Below are 19,180 nucleotides of genomic sequence, written 5' to 3' on the forward strand. Positions count from 1 at the left end.
TAGGAATAGTATTTGCTTAAAAATTCCAACTTTGACTTTAGGCTTTTTTACTCAAGATTATCAAACTTTTACTATAAAAACAAGTTAATTTTATGTATTTTAAAGTTAGTGGATTGTAGGTACTTTGATTCAAAATTGCTGCAGTATAATGCAATTTGGGCTAATTTGAAGGTACAAATAGATAAACAGATAAACATAATGATACTTTTAATAGTCTACAACTTGAGTCCTCAACTGTAGTGAAAATTTTAAGTATTAGGAGGGGGGAAATAACTGGCATACTGCTTTAAAACATGTGTGACCAATTTAATGATTAAAGAGATCCCTTTAAAAATTTTGTTCTAATTGTCATGGCAAACATGATAGTTTTTTAAAAGTGTAGTTGTGAAATACTATTATCTAGATCAAGGGTCTTTAAACTTGGTAAGTTTAAGACTTGTGGATCTCAACTCCCAGAATTCCCGAGCTAACATGACTAGAGGAGGAATTCTGGGAATTCAAGTCCACAAGTCTTAAAGCTGTTAAATTTGAAGACCCCCTGATCTACATAAACCATTCCAGGTTGTCTGCAAGTCTCAAGCATGAATCAATTCTGAATCCTCTACAGCAGGGCTGTCAAACTCACGGTCCATGGGCTGGATCCATCACATGCTGACCACGCCCCATTTAGCAAAGGGGAAAATATATGTCACATGATTACACCAGGACAACCCAAGTTTGACACCCCTGCTCTTCAATCTTTACCATGATGGCAAATTGTTTAGCTATCGAGGACCAGCATTTATTGATCTATTGTGGGGGAAAATAGGAGGAAGGAGTATTAAATAAGTTTGTCGGCTTTAGCTTTTTGTAAAATAATGAAGACAAGATACAAATAAATAAACAAATAAATAGTAAGAATAGATTAGAAAATGAGAAGAATTTAGAAGGTGTAGTTTGATTCAATGCCAGCTTAGTTATTGTTTAAATTAGCAAAAGAAAGAGGGAGGGAGGGAGAGGGGGAGAGACAGAGAGCGTGCTAGGAAATACATTTTTAAACTACAGCCAGAGACAGGTATTTATCAAGTAGAAACAAAAAGACCAAACACACAGCAGACAAAGATATAACACTTCCAGCATGCAGTAAAATAAAATAAAAGTTTTCTAACCTGTTCCTAATCTCTCCAAGGGATTTTGTCTCAGAAGCAAAGTAATCAAATCTTGGGCATCTGGAGGAGGTGCTTCATCCTTTTCAGGCCAGTTGATCTCATCTAGGACAAAAAAAATACCATTTGTATATCAGTTGTTTTTTTTAATGTTGTAGGCATACTATATGGACAAATCAAGCCAGCTTAATGTTCAGTTCACAGTTGTTTTGAGCCCCAAAAACGTTACTAGTTTACTGTAGTATATAACATACTATGCATATACCCAAGAGTTCAAGCACATAAATAAATAACAGCTTATTTTGAAGTTTGCTGATACCCAAGAGTTTAAGCACATAAATAAATAAAAGCTTATTTTGAAGTTTGCTGGTTTTTAGTTTTTAAAATGCCATTTAAATTTGATTTGAAAAATGTGAATATGTGTTGATAACCTAAGGGATCAAAGCTAAAACATTTGTTACATGTACTAATTAAACATTTCATATAGCTTTGCACCATTCCAGAAACAGTATTTATTACTTGTATTATGAACAGCTACTATATTGTATAAAAAGCTCATTAACAGTAGGCATACCATATATTTCTTTCACTTTTATTAGAAATATGCCAGAATATTTTTTTTAAAAAAAGCTTTTTTAAAAACACAATTGCAATTGTTCCCTTACCATTACCACCTCGTTTTATTAGACCTTAATAGCATATTTTATAAAATATATTGGGAAATGAGTAAACATAGATTGCTTGACATAAACAACAGGTATCTCTTTCTATGCATCTGGAAAACATGAAAGAACACCAACTAGAATTGTGATAGATGTGGTTCAATTAGCATTTAGTTTTGCCACAAGCTGCAAAATAATACTTTGATTCAGCCTGCAGGTTACTATCTAAAAGGTTATGGAATTTTAAATGAAAGAAGACAGCTGCTACAGAAATAACATTATACTGTAACAGCCACCAGTGAAATCATTAACAATCTGTGAACTGCATTTGAATTCTTCTTTTCCCCATTATTTATTATTTGGGAAACAATTATTATAGGTTTTTATTACACCCCTTCTAATTTATTGCATTACGCTATTAGGCATTTTCCATTTTATGCAAATTAAGTCAATGAACTTTTTAAAGTATAGATAAATTTAAGGTTTGACTAGACTATGCTACTTTGAAGAATTAATCTAAATAGTTTCTTTCTGTTTAAAGCACCTGACATTTATTTTATTGCTTTCTCCACTCTTTTCAAAATATATGAAGTCACTCATTTCTATAATGTAATTGCTCTGTATATGACTAATGATATCTTAATTTTTAATTTCTTTATGATCTTATTCTTCTCTGGCAGCTGTGTAGCAAATTATTTTTCCTTTTCCATTCCCTTCCTTTCCCTGGTTCTTTAATCGCTATTGCTCTACACTGAGAACATGCAGACAGAAATTGTTCTAAATGTGTATTTAATACATAGTCACAACTTTACTAGCATTTGTTAATGTAATTGTGATTGCTGTCATTATAATTACTGAAAAGCAAACACATTTACTCAGATGACTTTAGAACTGGGATGTGTGTCAAAAGAAAAGGTTCTTCTAGCAGTGAAAACTTTTAACACTTTACAGAATGGAAAGCATGGAAGTGATTCAAATTATAAAAAACAAATTAAGCATTCCAGAAATAATATATAATAATATTTCTTAGTGAATTTATTCTATTTTTTTCTGAAGTTTAAATTTGCAGGCATCGTTCTTGCCTGATGGGCAAGAAGGAGATTAGTTATGGATAACTAATGTAGTATTATAGGCTTTCATAAATAATAAAACCCTGATTGAGGAATTAAAACTGGTCAAGGAGTGTCACAGTCACACCCAAGCCCAAAGACAACATGTTGAAATCTAATCAAATTCAGTTCTTCATTTGCATATGCCTAGTAAAATCCTGCCAGACTAAAGGCATAACTTTCTAACCTAATAGATATACTTTGGGAGATTTTAAAGTGTGGCTGCTCTGAACTTCTTCCAACTTCTCCATCCAGTTCAAGGCTGTGCGGGCTTCTGTTTTGGGCCCCTATCTGGAATGTGCAGCATCCTCCCTGAAACCACAGTGCCACAATTCTCCCACTTCTTTCTCCAGCTGCACTTTCCATCACAGGTAGCCATCCCAAAAGGAAAGTGTGTAATGATATAAGGAAAATCACTTCTGTCTTGTGATAATTACCACTGATAACTTGTCCAAATAGCTCCTCTGGTGTATCTCCAAAGAATGGCACACACCCAACAAGAAACTCATAAAGGATAATTCCCATGGACCACCAGTCTACCGGCTTGCCATAACCTTGCCTCAGAATCACTTCTGGAGCAATATATTCTGGTGTACCACAAACCTACATAAGGACACGGTAAAAAAGAAAACAGTAAACTTTAATATCTATCATATTAAATAATTTCAAATTTTCTTTTCCTTTTTTAATTTTAGAAAACATGTTAATATTTCACATTTTTCTAATAAAAGTTTCTAACAACTTGCAGGTAAAAAAATATTTCACAGATACTGTCTGCCAACTTGAAATAAAAATACATTATACATATATTTATACAGATTATGTTTGGATTATTCTTATTTTAAATTGAAAACTTGAAGATTTTACTCTTAGAGTGAACAGATTGTGGGTAAATGGTAATGAGGCATGCTTAAAGGGAAATGGGCCATAGCTAGGGTTTTTAGCATCCTTGATTGTACAATGCATCATGAGTTTCACAAGTACTCTGCTGAGACTCTGAATTCTTTATAAAAACAACGTTCAATTTGTCTCTTTCACAACCTCACTTGCTTTCAATTAGACCATTTATCTTACTAATAGACCATAATGGTGAAAAACCAAATCTGAAACAATCTGCAGTGCAAAAATAAAGATAACTCCTATATAGAAATTTGTAATACTATTATAGAAATTAAAAATAATTTGCTAAACTTTTGGAAAGAAAACAAACATTGCTTACCTGTTTATCTAGAAATTCTCTAGCATCCTTCTCAATATGACCCTCATAAAGATTGGTAGTCATACTCATGAGGCCAACCTTAGACAGCCCAAAATCTGTTAACTTTATATGTCCCATGGATGTTACCAGTAAACTGGAAAAGAGAATAACAATAAGTAACTATTAGCCACTTAGTTACTGTTGTAACAGAACAGTGTTTTCAAATCACCAGTTAATATTAAGTATTTATTATAATCACATCCTATCTGCAAGAATACTGGAATTACTATGACACTTGAAATGTGGTTTTTCATGGAGTATATTTAATTTTGAAAACAAAGTACTACTAGCTTAGTGAGATCCATCAAATCACAAGATAGTCTTAAGGGATAATGGGAGAACATTATAACAACAAATTTATAATGCATTGGTGTACTCAATTAAAAATTTAAAAATGGAAATTATAAAATATTAATCAATGAACACATTATGAACATAAATATCTTGAAAATCTGTACTAATATTCATCATAATTATGATTTACTTCATATATCATCCTTCTTTATATAATTAAATAATAATAATAATAATAATAATAATAATAATAATAATAATAATAATAACATTGTGAATTCTGAATTTACTTAACAAGAATAAAATAAACATTTGTTTCTTGCTTCATATTATACACTCCTAGTTTTTCTGTATTTTCTGTTAATTACATGCTACATACATACTTATCAGGTTTCAAATCTCTGTGTACAATTCCATAGTTGTGGAGATATTCCAGTGCTAAAACAGTCTCAGCAAAATACATCCTGGCCATATCTACAGGCAAAGGGCCCATATTTTTCATCAAAGTAGCACAGTCTCCACCTAAAACATAATGCATATTGCTATATTTTATTCCACATAGAGAAATCAACCACAACATTCCTACTAGCAAACAGCTGGAAGTATTAAAAACAAAATTACCTTGTTAGTAAACAAAAAACAAAATAAACTTCAGTGTGGACATATAGAAATTCTTTTTTGGGGGGAGTTCAGATTAAAATTTGAAAATATTGTACACTAATTTGCTGATTATACTATAGCGAAGAAAGCATTTTTGCTCATGACTTGGGGGTAATTTTGTACCAACCAGGACCAGTTTAGTTGGAGTCTTGCTTTCCCACTCTCATTTCTTTTCTCAATAACCCATGAGGTAAATTTAATAGATATTATGACAGACAAAATGACATTATATAATATCATGATCATGCAGAGAGACTTGATGCTATGTCTCCCTTTTCCAGCCCTGTTATTGCTATACAAATACTATGACATATGGAGGAGATTCATCTTTTAAGTCAAGAGAGAAAACATTTGACATTTCTAATTTTCAATATTCATTTATGGTTTCTCAATATTACAATATATTGCACTTGACACACAACGTAAAACAAGACTGTACCTTCCACATACTCCATGACCATGCATAAATGGCGTTTAGTTTCAAAGGAACAATACATGCTGACTACAAATGGATTTTCTGCAAATGTCAGGATATCACGCTCAACAAACGCCTGCTGAATCTGGTTTCGAAGAATGAGATTCTGTTTGTTAATCTTTTTCATTGCAAATCTCTGTCTTGTTTCTTTGTGACGCACTAGGTAAACGGCACTTGGAAAGAAAAATAATGGGGAATTATTAAATCAATTACAATTTAAAAATCTGTAATACTAAATAGGTGTGCAATCTGGAAGGGCAAGTTTAACATTTGAGAAGTTACAGAATTTATTTTTTAATGCAGCTTGCTATCCCAATCTATCTACGTACTCAACTACAGAAAAGAAGCATCGATAATTTTTTGATAATTATCCCTAAGTTTCATTTCATCAAATTTTTCATAAAAAAGATATGGCACAATATTACAATTGTAATGATACACAGATAAAATGTTTTTTTTTAAAATAAAGTTTTATTTGGGTTTTCACACACAGAAAATACAAGTAAAACATCTTTTTTGAAAATAGCATGGTCCCGGCTTACACTTCTTTATACAGACACAAACTCAATTTCATGCTCATTTTTGTGTTCTATTCCATATCTTATTACTATTTTGCATTATCTATATAGTTTTTCCTCTCTTTTAATTTTATCAACTTTATTTTGATTATCTCATCTCAATTCAAATCATTATGTTTATACTTTTGTCTGTCCTGTTTCAATTTCATATTATCTTTTCTCATTAAGCAAATTTTCTCCTGTAGTTACTAATTGGAGTGTGACACCTTTATATCTTTTAATTTTATCCATTCAACTCTTATTTAAACTTCAATGTATACCTTAAGGTTATAACATTCAATATAATACATAATACATAACTTCCAATTGAATTCTGCTTGGTACATTCTTAAAATACACACTATATTCTTTAAAAAAAGGATTATAAATATATGTAATTAAAACCCTCATCCCATTCCAATTCAGTTCTATCATTTATATTCATTAAAGTCTTAACATCTTTAACATTTCTTTTCAATTAAATATCATACTTCCTTGGGGACACGTATAATTTTTCCATAATTAATTTTTCCCCTATTTCTCTTCACTTATGTTTTATAAATCATTAAATATTCATTTTATTACGTTTATTTATTAACAAACATTCCACTAAATTACGATAACTATTTTATCCATCATTTTGATCATACATTGTTTCGTATTTTCTGAAATTATTTCTATTTCTAATATAACAATACTATTTTATGTACCTTTGCAGAATCCCTTTTTCAAATAGATTTTCACCCATTATCTCTAAACAGGCCCTGTTTCTCTATATCTTGTTTCTGTCCTTTATAACTTCTTTTCCGTTCTTTCTTCCCTCTCTTCTTCTTCCTCCCCTTTTTGCCCCCTTGTGTCTCTACTTCTAATTCTCTCTTCTGTAATCCTCTCTTCTGTTGCTTCCTAATATTGTAATTATTTTTCAAACTATTCTTTTTTTTGGTTGTTTTTTCAAATCTTAAACTTTCCACTGTCTTTCCCCCATTTCCTTTTTTCCCCCCACATAAAATTACTTGATCATTAAAGATGGCTTCTTCTTTGTCCCGACCTTCTTGTTCTACAAGTGTTTCTTGTTGTTTCTCATAGTTCCAGATCTCTATTTCTAAAAAGTGAAATATGAAGCCAAAAGAACCTCTCCCTTCTTGTGCATCTTCTTTGGACTTTTTAAGTTCCGTTTTCAGTTCTTCTAAAAGTGGTCCCATTTTAAACACTTTTAAACAACCACCCGATTGATTTTAGTCATTCAAATGCAGTAACCAAAAATCCAGAAGTCACCAAGTAATCCAAATATTCCCGAGCTGTTTCTTCTTACTTCTTTTTTCACTTTCTCTTCCTGAGGTTTTACTATTTTGTTGCCATGGTTCAGTTAAAATGTATCTTTTGGAAGTCTTGTTGAGATTTTACTGTAAGTTCTTTTTAATTCCAGGCAGTCTCCTCCCTTCCAGATCCTGCCCTTTTATTCTTTTTCTCTCCTTTCCTGCTTTCAAAAGCTTTTAAGTATCCAGAAATCTTTATTATCCCTTTGACATTTTATTTTCAGCTTAAATACCTATTGATGTCAAAGTGGATTTTTTTTAAAATTTCTTGCTTAAGTCTCTTAGCTGTCAGTATAGGGAAAGGAAGAGGAGAGAAAAAAAACCAAATTCTTTCCCTTTTCTCTCTCCTTCGCCGCTTGAAAATCTTCTTTGGGAACAGTGTTATTTTTTTTTATAGTTTAAATTCCAGGGTACCTTATTTATTGCTTTTGCTGTTTGATCCGGTCAACCAAAACTTTTTCTTCTTATCTTCCTCCTGCACATTCTTTTCCAGTCGAGTTCTTCTTTGTGGTGGCCATTTCTGACCACCGCTACGACCGCCTTCAGGAAAGGTAGTAATGGCCAGCTGAGGAGGAGAGATGCGGCTCTCCTGAACCCTGCTGGAAGTTTCCCCCCTCTTCACCACCTCTACGGGGTGGCTTAGCTCCGAAACCAGCCGGCTCAGGGCGCTCCAGCGGCAAGCATGGATCAAAACCACGAAGAAGCTCAAACCGGAAGACAGATAAAATGTTATTGTACCTGGAAATGTTCAGTTTCAAAGGAAAGTTGAAAGATTTATACAGCTGCCTATGTCATATATATGCTCTAGGCGCCTTATAAATAAATAAAACAACATAAAACAACAATTTTACAATAGTAAAAACAATATGAAAACATTTAAAAACCATCATAAAATTCATAGCTGAGATAATCACTGTAACACTCAAAACCACCCCTGGACAGGTTCTGAATTAGTAAATAAAGAATTAATTATTTATTCTTAAGTAATAATTAAATAAATTAAAATTAACACATTGATTATCAATTAGGTTGAAAATGACATGAATTTCATAGGTAACACTGTTATTATATTCAGGATTTAGCATGAGAAGTTAAAAAAACAGATTTCTCCTTACTCATGCTATATGTAGTATCACAATTAATACACCAGTGTTACTTTAATTTCTTAATTTTCAGACTAGAAAAAGTATACAGAAAAAAAAAGAAAGCAAACAAGTGAAAACTCAAAAACTGAAGATGACATGCCTTTGAATATACCATAATTCAGTAATGGCAAGCTAATATTATTACAATAGATTAAAATTCAAATTACAATGACACTAACTTAATCAAAAATTCAAATCACATATCCACTGTTTCTATTTCCTCATAATGTATTTTAGAGCACACCATGTTCTTATTGCCATAAAGCCATATTTACATCTTCAAAATATGATGTTTGCGGGCTTCCGGTTTGAGCTTCTTTGGCGACAGACCAAAAACTGCGGTGTGCAGATTCGATCTGTGCTCGCTGCTGGAGTGCCCCGAGCTGGCTGGTTTCAGGGCTAGGCCACCCTGTAGAGGTGGTGAAGAGGGGAGAGACTTCCAGCAAGATTGAGGAGAGTCGCATCTCTCCTCCCCAGCTGGCCATTACTCCCTTTCCCGAAGGCAGTTGCAGCGGTGGTCAGACATGGCCACCTCAAAGAAGAACTCAACCGGAAAAGAATGTGCAGGAGGAAGATAAGAAGAGAAAGCTTTGGCTGACCAGGTCAAACTGAAAAAGCAACAATATAAGGTACCCTGGAATTTGAATTATAAAGAACAACATTGTTCCCAAAATCCACTTTGACATTAACAGGTATTTAATCTGAAAATAAAATGTCAAAGGGATAATAAAGATTTCTGGACTCTCAAAAACTTTTAAAAGAAGGAAAAAAACAAAAGGGTGGGATCTGGAAAAATGGAGGAGACCACCTGGAAGTGAAAGGAATTAACAGTGAAACTTTAACAAGATTCCTAAAAGATACATTTTAACTGAAACTTTGTAGCAAGATAAGAGAACTCCAGGAAGAGAAAGTGGTAAAAAGAAGCAAGAAGAAACAGCTTTGGATTATTTGGATTACTTGATGATTTTTGGATTTTTGGCTATCGGATCTAAAGGACTAAAATTAATCGGGTGGTTGTTTAAAAGTTTTTGAAATGGTATCACTCTTGGAAGAATTGAGAATGGAACTTAAAAAAACAGAAAGAAGATGCACAAGAAGGAAGAGGTTCTTTTGGCTTCGTATTTCAATTTTTAGAAATGGAGATCCTGAACTATGATTCTGAACCACCACTCACCACAGATAAACTCCGTGGCCAAAACACTAATTGCCAGAACCAAACGCCTGGCAGACAAGACACACATAAAGACTGAACTATGCACCCTGACTAAAGTACTGACAGCTAACGGCTCCCACAAAAGCAAAATCACCGGCTTGATCCACAAAAACACACTGAGACATAATGGAGACCTAGAAGATGAACAGACCTATGGAACAGCTGTCCTGCCCTACATAAGAGGTACTACAGACAAAATCAGTAAGATACTACACAGGCATCACATCAAGACTGCCTTCAAAACAGACAGAAAAATAGCAGCCATCCTAAGAAACCCCAAAGATAAAATTGACCTGAAAAACCAAGGCATATATAAAGTCTCCTGTGCATCATGCCCTGCCACATACATTGGACAGACCAATAGAAAAATAAGTACCCACCTGGATGAACACAAAAATGCAGTAAAAAAGCTGGAACACACTTCCTCACTAGTCCAACACATGAAAGCCACAGGTCATAGCATCTACTTCAATGGCACCAAAACCCTAGCCACTATAGAAAACCCCAGCCACAGAATTATCAGAGAAGCCATAGAGATTGAAAATAAGACCTGAAAGCATGAATAGAAGAGATGATTCCACCAGACTGTCAATTATTTGGAAGCCTGCACTCACAAACAAAAAAATCTCCACACCACAAGTCAGACATACACCTGGGCACAAACGGATCCCCCTGATACCTCCAGCTCAAACACACCCCAACCAGGCACCCAGATGAAACCTAGCTTCCTAATAAATGATAGCCGTCCATTTACTCAGAGCCAAACTGCACTAAAAGCCTCCAATACAGGAACACAATGTTGTCAGCCAGTCAAGACAAAAAAAGCCACAAAACAGACAGAAGATATTAGAAACACCAATCAAGCAAAACACAGCAAATTCCAAGACCAATAAACACAGACCAAGACTCCCAACCAATCAGGATGAAGAAAAAACCATTCTGGCACAGCAGTAGGCTAGCCCCAAATTTAAAACTAAAACGGCTGTTAAAGTCTGACTCACAGACAAACATAATACAGAAGCCTGATGATGGCAGATGAGATTCTGCCGAAACGTTGCTACAACTTTAAAAGTACAACTATAATGACGTGGGAAAATACCCGAACAAAGCTAAATACCATACATGTAAGTACCCACAAAAACTTAAGTGTGTATATATATATATATATATATATATATATGCGTGTGTGTGTGTGTTTGTGTGTGTGTGCGTGTGTGTGTGTGTGTGTGGATCTTTGGTTATTCGGGTTTTCTCCCGCGTAAAATTGGAAGTGTCTAGGCGACGTTTCAATGAAGTCTCATTCTGCATCACTACCCACTTCAAACCCCTCCGACCCATACATGAAGCGAATGGACGCCCACCATGAAGATGTGGCATGACCACAAATGCGAAGCCAAACAACAGGATCACAGCTCACCAGCTCAAATCCCCCAGCAACTAGGACTATCCTGAGCACAACCAAGCCCCCACCTGAACAGAACACACCTCCAGCCAATCAGAACACAGCCAACCCCCCAACCAGTCAGAACACAGCCAAACCCCCAACCAATGAGAACACCCCCCACCCAATCAGAACACAACCAAGCCCCCACCCAATCAAGTCACACCCCCACTAGCAGTTAAAAGGAAGAAGCAGCTGCAAGCTCACATTATTCTGAAAAGCACAAAGCCGAAGACACAAGCCTGAAGATGATGAATGAGACTTCATCGAAACGTTGCCTAGACACTTCCAATTTTACGCGGGAGAAAACCCGAATAACCAAAGATCCATATATATATATATTCTCTTTAAGAACTTAGTTTGTATTTTAAGAATGTACCAAGCAGAATTCGACTGGAAGTTATGTGTTATACTGAATGTTATAATTGTAAAGGCATAAATTGAAGTTTAAATAAGAATTGAATGGATAAAAATTAAAAGATACAAAGGTGTCATACTTCAATTAGTAACTACAGGGAAAAAACTTAATGAGAAAAGAAAATATGAAATTGAAACAGTACAGACAAAAGTATAAATATAATGACTAGAAAGGTATTGAAACTTAGAAAAGGATATATATAATTGAATTTAGAAAGGAACGAGATAATTAAAAGTAAGATTGAGAAAACAGGGAAGGGAAAAATTATTGAGAAAATGTTAAAATAGTAATAAGATATGGAATAGAACACAAAGATGAATATGAAATTGAATTTGTGTCTGTATGGAGAAGTGATAACCTGGGACCATGCTATTCTCAAAAAATTTTTTTTTACTTGTATTATGTTTTGTGAAAACCCAAATAAATTTTTTTATGTTTGGGTAAGTATTTATAGCTTGAGTTTCAAGATACATATTTTTTATAAAGCACCTTCAGGAAACATTTCAAATACATTAAGTAGTAGAAATAGGAAATCAGCAGCCTTTCCTCTAAACAGTTAGCAGTCTTTGAAAGCTCTATAAGAGCAAAACTATTGTGATTTGTCTTTATCCTTTTCTGGGATTCTGCAATTCTTCACCACAGAATAGTTGAAAAAGTGATACATATGAATGTGTCAGCCTTTCAAAGCAGATCAGACTAGGACAGCATGAGTTGTGTAAACTACATTTATTATACAGTTATATATCTACAGTTATAGAAACTTGCATTTCTTAATAAACTTCCCCCTCACAAAAACTAGGGATGATAATGCATGAGACTCTTTCATTATAATTCTGCTCTTGACTCAGTTTTTATTTTTCTGACTATTGCCTTGGTTGCAAATCTTCTTTCTCTTCTTCAGGATTATTCCTACTGCTCATTTTGCAGGCCTAAAGTCCCTCTTTTTCTACTGGTGTACCTACACTTTGGAACAGCATCTCACTAGAAAGTCAATCTGCCTCCCATGCTATTGACTATTTAGAGAGAAGACTTCTGGTTGTTTTTCATTTTAATGAAAATACACTTAGTGTATTTGGTACATTTATACCTTATGTCTTGGGAACAATATTTCTGTTAATATACTATAAAATGGAAAATATAGTTTTTGCAACCACACTGCTGTCTCATATTCATTTATTTATTTAAGAAACTTACATAGCTGTCTGTCTTATACAGATCTGGGCATTTTATGGCCGATGAGCCACATCTGGCCCTTTGACAGTCCCTGTCTGGCCTGCACTGGTGGCAACAATGGCGGGGGGGAGTAGCAGAAGAGGGACAGCGATAAGGGATAGTTAAGGGGTAGTAGTGGTGCATCAGCAGCTCTTCACAAGAGTCCCAGTTTCTCATGTGGGCCCTTGGAAAAATGAATAACTCACTCCTGGTCTTCCCAATCCCCGGGCCTCAGCCCACTACCAGGATGTGGCCCATTCAGACTCAGGCCACGCAAGTGGTGGGCGAGCATGCATGCAGCTCCATTTGTGTGAGCAGCAAGCGTGCTCAAAACTCCATTTATGGTATTTATGAAAGTGGTAAGCGCATGTGCCCGTCGCTTACTCAAATGGACCTGTGCACACTCATGCACATGCCTGCTGCTCACATGGAACCATTCCCCCCCCCCAGGCCACCAAGCCAGAAAGGCTAGAGACCACTGTTATATAACATTACTCTAGGAAGTAGTAATCAAATACTATTCCAACTTTTTCACAAGTATCTTTATCCCATACTTGTAAATGTGCTTTTTGTTTTCAAAATGAATCATTCTGCATTGTACTCTTAACTTTTGATTTGTGTTTCATTCTTCCAGGATATTAGCTATCCCATCCAATTTTGTGTCTTCTGCAAGTCTGATAAAAAATTCTCCAGTATTAATCTAAACCATTAATTTTTTAAAAAAGACAAATAAAGGGTCAAGGATTACATCTTATGCTACTCAATATCTTTTTCTCTCCTGAAAGAAAACAATCATACATTTCAAATCCGTTCTTCTATTAGGGCTTTCCTATCAGGCAACCATATTTATCATTGCTCTGAGTTTATTAAAATCCATGTTTCTGAGCTACAAAATGCACATTTGAGTATTCTCAATCCAGCATTTACATTGTCACTTCCATCTAATTTTAATGCTACTTCAACTTTCTAAATTAACTTTTCTCTATCAGTTATATTCTGTCAGGAATATCTAATGTATTGTGCCTTTCCCCATCCTCTGTAAGACAAGATAGACATTCCTTAAACAATGATGATTGGCAGAGTTTCTCTCCCCAAAGATGTGGGGGAAATGTAAGTTCTTCATGATTATGTCTGTCTGAAAAAAAAACTCCAGTCTACTTTTGGAAATCATTGTTTCTTCTTCTTAGATTGGCCATGCAATAAAAGCTATTATACTGATTTTATTTGTTTTTCCATCTACTTTAACTTAGATATTATATATAGTATTACCAGGTTCATTCATTTGGATTTCTGAGCAAATGAATACATTTTAATATACAGTACTAAGTGGTCTTTGAACAAGTGTTTTTGAACAAATTATATCCTATACTTTAGTCAAGGTATTAAGTCCCATTGATCTCCATTATATCAATCAAATTATAATTGAATTAGTACATCAAGATTTCAAATTGTACCTTGTCTCATATAATCATTGAAATCAAAGCATACGTGTATGAGGTAGCAATGTCCCAGGGTCAGGTGATCACCATTTGTCACCTTCCCAGCAGGCTTCCATCAAGGAAACTCAAGGGAGAAGCTGGATTCACTTAATGACCATGTGATTCACTAATGACTATAGCAAAAAGGTCATAAATTGGGCATGGTCACATGATGACTCACTTAATGATCACATTGCTTAGCAATGGAAGTTATGGTTCCAAGTGGGAGTTGTAAATTGAGGGCTATCTTTCACTGTATATATCTCTTCAGCATTTTGGTAGCCTATCTCTGAACCCATTTTAGTTTTTCAATGTCCAAGTCTGATGGTGGTGCCCAAAACTGGATACAGTATTCTAAATGGGTTCTGACTAAAGCAGAGTGAGGTGACATCATTTAAGACATTCCTCTTCTAAGGAATAGGAGGATGGATGACACCACCACCTATGTCCCCAGAGTTTTCTGCTTCCTTCAAAAACATTCACAGTCCTCTGCAGTATTACTTCCCCATGTGGATTAGAAGAGATAACTTATAATTATGTATTTAGTATTACTCAAAGTTTATTCAGTCACTAATCCTTGCTTTGGGCAGGCAGGACACTTTATAAGCCAATTGTCAAGCTGACAAACATTTATTTTCATTCCTTGTAGTGTTATTTACCACCGTGACTGTTTCATCTTCTATCAGGATACAGCTGCATCTCCTTCTGGGATCCAACATCCTTTCTTCTGTTCTGCTGTCTTCATTCTTTCCTCTGAAAATGCCCAGCTTGATTCTTCTGTGAAGTCTTGATAGCTGTTTCTGAGTTCCAGCAGTGCAAAATAGTTTCTATGTAGCTTGTTTCTAATTGCAACTCTTTGACTGCTTGTCCCTTTGACTCCCTTCCTTACAAAGAGTCACTTGCTGTGTCAATTCTTAAAGTCTCTTTTATTTGCTCTGATAAATCCTCCTTCTTTGTCACAGGAGGGACAATGGCCATTACTTATTTCCACCAGTTAACTTTTTCACCAATGGTGCTAAAAACAGTTCGTTTGCAGTAAAGATAATGCCAGGTTGTTTTCATACAAATAACATACATGACAAAAACACTGCAAGTCACACCCACAGAATCCTGTCCATATATTTTCACACTCTGTCCTTGGAACGTGGAGTTCTGTAGCAGAGCTTATAAACCAATGTTAATCAAATCTTGTTAAAGCAAAAACAAGGTCAAAGCAAGGGGGAAAGAATCAGTTTGTCAAGCTGAAGGAACAGAAAGTGCCAAATCAATGTTACAGGGGAGGATATAATCACCAGAGTAGTATCAGACTGTGTTTCTATGTGACTGAGCAAAGCATTGCAGTTGCTGGCAACACTGAAAGCTATAAAGCAGAAATTTAAATGTCATAATCGAAGTGTTTCTTAGGGGGTCACAATTTTGACATCTGCTGGAAGTTATAGAAGAGTGTCATTCTGCAAATCTGTGGTGAAGGTTAGTTTGGATTCCCAGGAGAAAGGGGCTACAAATAGCAAAGAGGCAGCAAACATGGAAAGTTTTGGTCAGAAGAAACAGAGTTAAGAAGACTCCTCCCTAGCAATTCCCAGAGTGTATCTCAGTGGTGTAAATAGTTGCTTTAGTTTGACAAGATTTCTGTTTATAGGTGAACAACAATAAAGACAATTACTCAGAAGTAAGTTCACATCTTTCTTAGTTCTTGGTGCCTGACAAATGTAGTATAAGTGCTAACATTGGTTGTTATTTTTGTAATGCTTCTATGCACACTAGGATCTGATGGAAAAGCATGGGAAGAATGTAGCTTAATCAAAAGCTCTCAGGATGTACTTATTTTTACTTACTGACACATAAAACATATTTCTTTGCCACCACAATCAAACAGACATTTTTGCTGTCAATCCCTATTCCAGAAATGTTTTCATTCTCAACCAATCCCTTAAAACAATGTCTCTCTTTATTTCTCCCAATTCCTACTCTCTGAGTTCTGAGCTCTACCAGCAAATTCTTCTTTTCCATCCTCTATTCCACCAAGCTGCTTTCTCATTTCCCCTATAACTTCCATGACAGCTGAAGTATGAAGCAGAGTACCCCGCTTCAGATTTATGACTATGTTAGCCACATACTATTCAGTGTTTCACACAGCCACTAGCCCACCTCTCAATTATTTTATTCTGTCAACCTGGGATTTTCTCTTCAGGATCACTGAAGAATGCTATAAAGCCACAGTGGCTACCTATTCCCTCTTTCCCTCTCCCTGGAGTCATCTATTTTCATGAGAAAGAAATGACAAACGCATTTCATTTGAAACAGCATGTAGGCTTCAGTACATTTCTTCTGACATTTTTCCACAGCAATATTTTTAGCATTCTTCCAAAAGAAATACAATTTTTGTGTGTGCTAAGAAAAATATACCAAGGTACATAAAATTGTGACAAAACCCAGAGAATTGTATTTATTTTTACTCACCCATATGCTCCATTGCTAATCAGCTTAATTGTTTCAAAATCATTTTCACGAGGCTTCCTCTTAAGTTTAAGTGATGCATTAGAATTCTTCAAAATAAATAGAGGAAAATTAGTTACATAGACAGTAACACTAGGGTTGTGCAGAGTTTCAGATAAACTTCAAAGTATGCATAGGTGTGCATGGACACTTGCTGGCAACTCCTTAAATCAAATGGTACCTTTTCTTTAAACTATGCTGTAATTGATGAAGCAATGATCTTGGAATTTAAAAAAAAAACCAATTAGCTTCTCTGACTATTGGCAGGTCTATGTGAAACCCCATGTATTGTGGAGTATCTTTTTCCCTTCTCATCAAAAACACCACCACAGGTCCTCTGTACATTTAATCTATTATTGTTAGCAGATCTTCAGATGTAGTACCATTCATCAAATAAATACTGTCTTTTCGGTAATGCCCAGCAATATATTACAAACCATTATTTTATCAATGATTATTTGCATACTGTGTTTAGATATTACTTACAAAGCGTTTAACATCATCAAGATAACAAAGTAATTACAATCAGTCTTAGCTGAGAAATACAGTATCATCATTAACATCTAATACTTAATGTTTTCTCTAAACTTATTTTTTTTGTCTTACAGCATTAAGAGTTTTTATGTCTGTACTTTGAAGTGAATGGTAAAGTGGCAACATGGAAAGGACAAGATTTTTTCAGTTGTTGAAGGAACACACAGGTGCTGATTCAGATCCATATTCTTGCCTTATTTACTTTTGTATGACAGCTGAATATAAAAAACAGCTATTTCCCAAATAACATTAAGCTAAAATACAGCTTGTTTTTTTACTTAGCAATGACATACGTTGCTTATCATTAAGGGTGAGCTAATTTGTTATGATTGTTCCCATAACTTAAAAATATCATTTGCATTTTGGGTAAATTCAGCCAAAGCAGAAACTATTTGTTTAATAGTAAAAGTACAAGAGAACAAGAGACTTTCACTGACCGGTTGATCTGTTTCTGGAGTGGCGGCTGCTCCACTGTCATAGTTAGTCAGCTGAGCTATTTCTATCAGAAAAAAGAATATCCTTTTTAGAATACATTCTAAAGTTTTAAGTTAAGTTTTATTAGTATTGTTTTATGTTATGTAATGCACTATATCCTGGTCTCTAAGATGGAAAGAAAAATTTTAACTCAGGATCTTCTTAAGTGGTATCAACTTTTCACATCAAGATACACTAAATTAAGATCAATGTTAAGTTAGATTCTATAAAGTTCAAATGCACCAATATAAAAACAAACAAATTAGGCTTTGAATGAACTGTTGGGTCACTGAGAATCAAAAATCACTGTCATTTATAGGCCATCTAGTCGAATTTTTGCTCAGTGTGGCTTTTGAATTCTGATGCACTGGCATCTTAAAACAACATACACATTTATAGGATGCTCCATAAATTACTGCTATTGGTTTTTTTTTTAGTAAAAAAATCATTAGATTTTAAGGCTTAGTATTAAGAATAATTAATTATCTTCCCCATACTTTCCATTGTAATCTCAGAGTATATTTCCACCAGTAGTTTCTGTTCTGCAGAAGCTATTGGTAGAAACCGTAAATACAATCTTAAGTGTGAACTATTTTTTTCTTTTATTTATGATATGTAATTAACATGACTACAGTAATTCTAAAGTTTTGAAACTTTTTAAATTTTTCCCATGTCTCTTCAATAAGACCTAACTATCTATCTTAATCCTATGCTGCCAGACTACATGTTGATATAACATGCAATCATGGCAAGTTAGCAGAAAGAAGAAATTATTAGGGAGAACCGATCTATATTTTCAAAGTAGTGCAAGATCAAAAGATGTGGAGAGGCAGGGCCCATAGAATCGCCAAGAGTCGGTCACAACTGAACAATCATCATTCTTATTCTTGCTGAATGATGGCAATGGGGGATTGCCATCATAAAGCAATATGGTCTATTTGATTTGCTTTATGACCACATTGTTTAGCAATGGAAATTCTGGTACCAATTACCATCATTAACAGAGCTCTACCTGTACACACAATTATAAACATTGACACAACTTGTTTACTTTGAAGCTGAAAGCACAAAGAGAAAGATCTTATCATAGCAAATATAGCATTCATAATCCAAAATGTATTTATTTAAATCACAACCTAAGTCAAACATGCCTGGAGGGTATTCTTTCAAATCAAACCCAGCATGTTTTTATTTAAGATGAAGGACACTTAGAACAAAAACATAAAACTTGAGATTAGCTTTACTATCAATATATAAATGTGAAACTTTATTAAAGAAGTGCTGTGAGAAATA

At 34.6% G+C, this 19,180-nt stretch overlaps 1 protein-coding gene across 12 annotated transcripts in view; it reads right to left on the reverse strand.

Annotated features, from left to right (window-relative positions):
• The window catches only part of MAST4 (microtubule associated serine/threonine kinase family member 4), a 204,744-nt gene that overhangs the window by 20,429 nt on the left and 165,135 nt on the right, over positions 1–19,180 (reverse strand). For 8 of the 12 annotated variants that reach the window (XM_026670565.2, XM_087958341.1, XM_087958345.1 and 5 more), the window contains 7 exons: positions 17,845–17,912; positions 16,844–16,929; positions 5,568–5,776; positions 4,852–4,990; positions 4,136–4,268; positions 3,354–3,519; positions 1,149–1,250 (listed from right to left, as the gene is read on the reverse strand). In XM_026670565.2, the coding sequence (XP_026526350.2) occupies positions 1,149–1,250; positions 3,354–3,519; positions 4,136–4,268; positions 4,852–4,990; positions 5,568–5,776; positions 16,844–16,929; positions 17,845–17,912 (903 nt within the window). The remainder of the gene's footprint in view (positions 1–1,148; positions 1,251–3,353; positions 3,520–4,135; positions 4,269–4,851; positions 4,991–5,567; positions 5,777–16,843; positions 16,930–17,844; positions 17,913–19,180) is intronic. The other 4 variants (XM_087958343.1, XM_087958342.1, XM_087958352.1 and 1 more) reach the window with 1 other exon arrangement.

Source organism: Notechis scutatus, chromosome 2 (assembly GCF_049901735.1).
Source record: "Notechis scutatus isolate UNSWTSFEM ecotype Mainland chromosome 2, rNotScu1.2, whole genome shotgun sequence".
Taxonomy (NCBI): domain Eukaryota; kingdom Metazoa; phylum Chordata; class Lepidosauria; order Squamata; family Elapidae; genus Notechis; species Notechis scutatus.